Source organism: Mandrillus leucophaeus, unplaced genomic scaffold (genome assembly GCF_000951045.1).
Source record: "Mandrillus leucophaeus isolate KB7577 unplaced genomic scaffold, Mleu.le_1.0 Scaffold416, whole genome shotgun sequence".
Taxonomy (NCBI): Eukaryota; Metazoa; Chordata; class Mammalia; order Primates; family Cercopithecidae; genus Mandrillus; species Mandrillus leucophaeus.
The window spans coordinates 1,205,050-1,211,851 of NW_012104432.1; the positions used below are offsets into that span (position 1 = coordinate 1,205,050).

Sequence of the window (6,802 nt, forward strand, 5' to 3'; positions counted from 1 at the left end):
CTATGAATTCATTGCTATTTTGTAGAAATCTGCTTGATTTTTCATTGTTTATTTTTATTTTTATTATTTGTTTTGAGACAGAGTCTCACTCTGTCACCCAGGCTGGAGTGGAATGGCGTGACCTCAACTCACTGCAACCTCTGCCTCCCGGAGTCAAGCGATTCTCCTGCCTCAGCCTCCCGAGTAGCTGGGATCGCAGGCATGTACCACCATACCTGGCTGATTTTTGTATTTTTAGTAGAGACGGGGTTTTGCCTTGTTGGCCAGGCTGGTCTCGAACTCCTGACCTCAGGGGATCTGCCCACTTGGCCTCCCAAAGTGCTGGAATTACAGGTGTGAGGACCACGTCTGGCCTACTTGGTTTTTAAATACTGCGTTGTATCCTGTCACCTGTTGCACTGATTTCATAGTTTCCAGGAGCTCTTTTCTGAAGACTCTTGGATTTTCTAAGGAGGCAACCATGTCATCTGCAACAAGGGACAGTGTTATTTTATTTTTCGAATCTACACGCTGTTTATTTCCTTTTTGTGCCCTGCTGGTGTGCCTAGAACTTTAGCACTGCACTGAGTAAGAGGTGAGAGTGGACACCCTTGCCTTGTCTTAATCTCAGGAAGGAAACATTCCATTTTTGCCCATGAGGTATGATGTTAGCTGTGGCTTTGCCTTTAAAAGATGATCTTTATCAAGTTGAGGAAGGTCTCCTGCACCTACTTTTCTCAGAGTTTTTGTCATGACAGGTGTTGGTTTATGCCAAATGCTCTTTCTGCATCAATTGACATATTCGTGTGATTTTCTTTGTTAGCTTGTTAATGGGTTTTTATCAAAGGAGCTTTGACTATTGACATAGCCTCATATTCCTGGATGGAACCCCATTTGGTCATAGTTGATACATCTTTTTCTATATTACTGAATTCTGTTTGTTTATATTTTATTAAGGATTTTCTCATCTATATTCATGAGGGTTATTGGTCTACAGTTTTTTTGTTCTGTCTTTGTCTGGTTTTGGTATCAGGGTAATAATCAACTTTATAAAATGAATTGGTAAATATTCCCTCCTCTTCTATTTTCTGGAACAGGATGTGTAGAATTGGTGTTAATTTTTCTTAAACGTTTTGTAGCCTCTCCTGTGAAACCATCTGGCCCTGAAATGTCTTTCTGGGGAGTGTTGAAATTGCAAGTTCAATTCCCTTCCTTGGTATAGGGCTATTAAATTATCTGTTTCACGCTGAGCATGTTGTAGTTTGTGTTTTCATGAAGTGGTTCATTTTGTCTAAATTGTCAAATTTATGTATAACTTTAATCATACATTTTAAATAATCCATTATTTTTCCTGAATTTTATTATTTGTGTGAAATTTGTTTTTACATTTTTATTTTATGAGTTTTCAGTCTAAATAAATATTCACCTTTGAACCTAGCTTCCTATGATTGTAATTTTATAGGTATCTTTTTCTTAAATAAGGTTCCTCTATCTCCCAAAACGTGCAAGATTCAGGCTGCACAGAAGCTGGATCTATCCAGCCCCTGACTAAGATTTGTTTCTAGCATTAAATGAAACTTGCCATTAAATGAAACTTAAATGCGTGGAGTGAGTTTCCGGACTCAGGTGCGGCCAGGTCTCCACAGGCCGTGGTCAAGCTCTTCCTGCCTTCTGAAGCGAAATCCCCTGTGAACAGAGGAAAGGAGATCAGCCAGCTGCACTGGTTTCTGTCTGATTGGTGCCAGGTGATGAGCGTCCCTCCTCTTCATGCTCTTCTGAATGTCTACAGTAGTCATGCTTATTTTTTCAAAACACGAAAAGAAAGAAGAGAAAGCCAAAAAAGAAACAAGATTGGGGCGTCTGGGTTGGAGAGTCAGCAGGGGCATCTCCAGGAGGGTCCTGCGCCCAGCGCGAAGCCGGCCTGGGGAGTTCCTGGCGCTGCCGGCGTTCCCACACTCCCCAGGCCACCCTGCGGGACGGGGCGCGCAGCGCAGACAGGAAGCGGCCCGAGATAAGGCTGCGGCCGGCCGGGCGGCCTGATTTGCTGGGCTGCCTGATGGCCCAGGCCGAGGCTTCTCCCTGCGCCTGAGACCGCGGCCGCCTCTCTAAATAGCAGCCATGAGGCGCCTGGGGCAGTGTCCTCGCGGGCCAGCGACGGACGGGACGCCGCGTTCGCCCAACGCGTGCTCAGGTAGGAGACGCTGCCCGGGGCTGCAGCTGAGGGTTTCACGGGGGCGAAGACAGTGGAGAGGGGAGGCAGGCAGGGTTCCAAACGGGGCGCCACGTGGGCTCCGGCTGAGCGAGAAGGATGGGAATCTGTCCCTAGATCCAGGCAAAAAAGATTGAGTCTCAATAAATCTGGCACCAGAGTTCCAACGTTGGATTCGTTCCTGGCGGAAATTCGTGGAGCCTGTTGATGAGATGGGTTCAGACCCATGAGAGTTGCTGGAAGATGGAGTCACCCTCTTGGGTGGCAGATTTCAAAGAGCCCAAGGCCCAGAGGGCGAAACAGTCTTTGCTAATTCCAAACCTCAGTTCAGTACTTGGTCGCACAACCTGAGGATTGTTCCTGAGCCTGAGCGGAGTCTGAGGGGTCAGGGGACAGCAGCCACCACTGCTCCCAGGGACCAGTGGCTCTGTGTTGGGCTCAGGAATGGGGATCAGAGAGGTGGGCGGAAGGTGGGCCTTGGGGTGGCAACTTTCAAGGGAGGGACTTTGAGTTCAGATGGGGTCGTGTAAAACCAGGTGGGGTCATCTTGTCTCCAAAATTGGAAAGGAGGAAAGTTCCCTAGGGCAGCCGCCTCCTGCCTGGATGCCTTGCACTAGGAACTGGCTGTCTTTTTAGAGCTAAGGTGATGTGGCCGTTCTCAGTGTAAAGATGAACGTTTAAAGCCATCGCATGTGGGTAGCCGGAATTTTGATTTGGTGGGAAACACTTTGCCTGTGGTAGGCAGAGCACTGCCCCAATCTTTCACAGCTATTTGATTGTATTTACAATTTTGAAAAATCCATGCACCAGAGAAGACAGCACACCGGTAATGTGCTGTCTGCTGGGGGAACGTAAGAGGGGAGAGATCCCTTCTTACTCTGTGCTCTTGGTAAGAAGCTAAGAGGAGCGTGTGCTGTTGTGGGGTGGAATCCACACAGAATCCAAGCTGCCCCAGAAGGTGCTCTGTCACTGCAGGGATGGAAACACCACAGCGGGGTTGGGGCAGTCGCCAGTGAGATGGGCCTCCTCGTGCTTCAGGGATGTGGTTCTCAGGGGGCATTTTGTGGTGCCTGTTTTTTTTTTTTGCTGGGCATTGCTGAAGTTACTTAACAAAAATGTAGAATAGCATGTTTGGCAACTGAAGCCATGATTTTTTCCCATTGTCTATTTCATTCTTTTTTTTTTTTGAGATGGAGTCTGGCTCTGTCGCTCAGGCTGGAGTGCAATGGCACGATCTCGGCTCACTGCAACCTCTGCCTCCCAGGTTCAAGTGATTCTCCTGCCTCAGCCTCCTGAGTGGCTGGGATTACAGGTGTGCATCATGGTGACCGGCTAATTTTTGTATTTTTAGTGGAGAGGTGGTTTCACCATGTTGGCCAGGCTAGTCTCGAACTCCTAACCTCAGGTGATCCACCTGCCTTGGCCTCCCAAAGTGCTAGGATTATAGGTATGAGCCACAGGGCCTGGCCCCATTGTTCATTTCATTTTTAACATGTACTTCTTCTCAGGATTCCACGTTTAACCCCCTCCCACTGCTTGTCAAGTCTGCCCCTTCCATTGATGGGAAGGCTCTAAGCGTCTTGGGCCCTGGCTGGGAGATAAGGATGTTGTTCTTAAAGAGGTCCTGGGGGTAGCTGTGGCTTCTCCGTTTACAGAATGGAATTCCTCTTCTAAGAAGGCAGTCAGAGGGTGAGACCTCTGGGAAGCAGAGACTCCTTCGGGGGCCTGTGTGCCCTCACCCTGTGCCTACCTGCCATGGTTCCTGCTGTGTGTCTGAGAGCGCCCTGATGCAGGGCCTGTGTCTCCTCTGTGCCCATAGGCCTAGATGGGGCCTGTCGCAGGAAAGTGGACAGAAACTCTCTGAATGGGCAGCGGGGTCAGTAAATGAGTGGAGTGAGTGAAGGCATGAGAAGTCCCGCCTGGGCTGCTCCGGGGTGAGTGAAAGAATAGAGTGAAGGCATGAGAAATCCCAGACTGGGCTGCTCCGGGATCAGCGGGTGAGTGTGAGTGAAGGCACGAGAAATCCCATCTGGGCTGCTCTGGGTTTCTCCGCTCACTGCTCACCCCTTTTCTTGGGAGATGGAGCCTGATCATTGTTGAAGCCACTCGGAACATATGCGGAGTGAGGGCAGTAAAAGCCTTGCTGAACACCTGTTTATACCTGAACAGAATCATTTCTAGCTAGAGAGGAAATTCCCATGTCAGCCTTTGATTCCCGAGACATTAAAAAAAAAAATCTAAACCCAGTTTGCATCCAACAAACACTGAGAAGTAAGGTTTGACTTGCGCACTGAGTGGGTGGGGAGCAAGAGTTTACTATTGCTTTCAGAAGCCACATACCACAAGGAGCCAAAATACTGCTGCTCAGGCAGCAGCCGGAGACTGTGGTTATGAGCACAGTGGACCAGCATGTATGGCTACAAACCTTGTGGTGCCCCTTGTTTTGACATTTTATTTTTATCTTTTATTTTAATTTTCTTTATTTCATTTTTTTTTTTTTTTTTGAGACTGAGTCTTACTCTCTCACTCAGGCTAGAGGGCAGTGGTATGATCTCCGCTCACCACAACCTCTACCTCCTGGGTTCAAGCGATTCTCCTGCCTCAGTTTCCCGAGTAGCTGGAATTCCAGGCACCCGCCACCACGCCTAGCTAATTTTTGTAGTTTTAGTAGAGATGGGGTTTCACCATGTTGGCCAGGGTGGTCTCAAACTCCTGACCTCAGGTGATCTGCCCGCCTCGGCCTCCCAAAGTGCTGGGATTACAAGCATGAGTCACTGCGCTTGGCCCATTTCAACATTATTAGAATTTCAGGACAATGACAGCAGGGCAGTAACCCACATCTGCAGACTGCCTGCCCTGGAAATACTTCGCAGACATTAGATATAATAAAGATTCGGAAACATGGAAACACCACAAGGAGAAGAGCAGGAGGCTCTATTTGTGAACTTTCGTTCTGTTGTTTGTTCCTTTATTCACTCATTCTTTTGTTCACTCAGTTTGGTGCCTGCTCAACTGCAGGCTTCTGCATGCTCAGAGACCTTTACGAAGCTGTAGCTTGCACGGATCACTCGCGCGTGGACCCAAGCCTGCAGGGAACAAGGAAGGTGGGAGGAGTGAAGTCTGCTGGTGGGAGGAGTGAAGTCAGCTGGTGGGGTCCTGGGTTTCCGCTTTTCAGTTGTCCTTATTGTTCTACTATCCACGTGAGCACAGGGGAGCAGGGTGTGGGTCTCTACAGGGGAGCAGCGGGTGCGGGGTGTGGAGAGGAGGCTGGAGGCGGACTGTGGGTGGGGGGTGTGGAGAGGAGGCTGGAGGCGGACTGTGGGTGGGGGGTGTGGAGAGGAGGCTGGAGGCGGGCAGCCGGTGAGGGGTGTGGAGAGGAGGCTGGAGGCCTGGTGGTGGAGTTGGGGCCGATTGTTCAACTCCATATTGCATTGTCTTTATCGTGAGGAACTGTAATAATGTACAAGGTTGTTTGGGGAATTAAATCAGATATGTGTCCACATTTGGTATACAATGTATATTGACTCCTTGTTCTCTCCATCAAATACCTATTTTTAAAAATCCCTTATGTCATGACTGAAGGAGGAAGGTGGGCCCTTCCTTTGAGGCATGGGGAAAGGGTAGTTGGGCAGAAAGAGGAAAGCAGCCAACAGTGCTGGGAAGCCCTGGATTTCAGTCCCACCCTCACCACACACTAGTTACGCAATGCTGGGAAGGGTTCTTAATTTTTCTTTTCTTTGGCTTCCTCGTCTGTGACGAGGGCCTGATAGTGCTGATCTCTGTGCAGTGTATGGGAGTTATTTTCCTCTAACCCAGTGGACATTCTGCACCCCTATCCTTTACAAAGTCATTTCTGCAAGGGGCTCTGTAGGAAGAAGCCAGGTCCTCATGTGGTGCACGATGACCCACACTGCAGGATGGCACTGAATGGAAGCAGGTTTCCCTGTGCCCATTCCGTGGAGAACTGACTAACGCAGAGGCACTGGGCAGGGCGCAGGTGTTCTCAGATGAGGAACCCTGGCTTCCAGCGCTTTCCCTGGGCTGGGAGCCCATGCATGTGATCACAGTAGGATCAGGAGCTGCCATTCGCTGACCATTCACTGTGTGCCACACTGGGTCATGGTGCCACGCGCATTAATTACCTCTGCTATCCCTTCAAATAGCCTATCTCCACATTAAGAGAAGGGCAGGGGCTTGCAAAGGGCATGTGGTGTGACCAAGGTGCTGGTAAGTAGTTCAGCGGATTTGTAGCTATCCCTCACCCACTGCACTCAGGATGCCAAGTCCTGGGAGGTCTCTGGGCAGTGCCATGGCCCCTCCATGGCCCAGGGAGGCAAGCGCTGGCTGCCCCACAGTCATGAGGGCGAGCTCCATGCCACCAGCTGCGCCCTTCCTCTCCCAGCACCCATCAGTGGCATGCAGTCTGCCTCAATAAGATTAGATAATCCATAAGCTACAACTATATAAAGTTGAGTAAAAAGACACTGAATGCTATGGATACTGTGCTGTGATATCTTTTAAAACTCAAAAGCGGCCGGGCGCGGTGGCTCACGCCTGTAATCCAAGCACTTTGGGAGGCCGAGGCAGGTGGATCACGAGGTCAGGAGATTGAGA

General features: G+C 49.5%; 1 protein-coding gene across 1 annotated transcript in view; it reads left to right on the top strand.

The window, feature by feature from the left end:
- Positions 1–1,815: 1,815 nt before the first annotated feature.
- The window catches only part of COLEC11 (collectin sub-family member 11), a 62,232-nt gene continuing 57,245 nt past the window's right edge, over positions 1,816–6,802 (top strand). Inside the window, exon 1 of the mRNA XM_011992684.1 lies at positions 1,816–2,170. Within this exon, the coding sequence (XP_011848074.1) occupies positions 2,098–2,170 (73 nt within the window). The 5' untranslated portion in view covers positions 1,816–2,097. The remainder of the gene's footprint in view (positions 2,171–6,802) is intronic.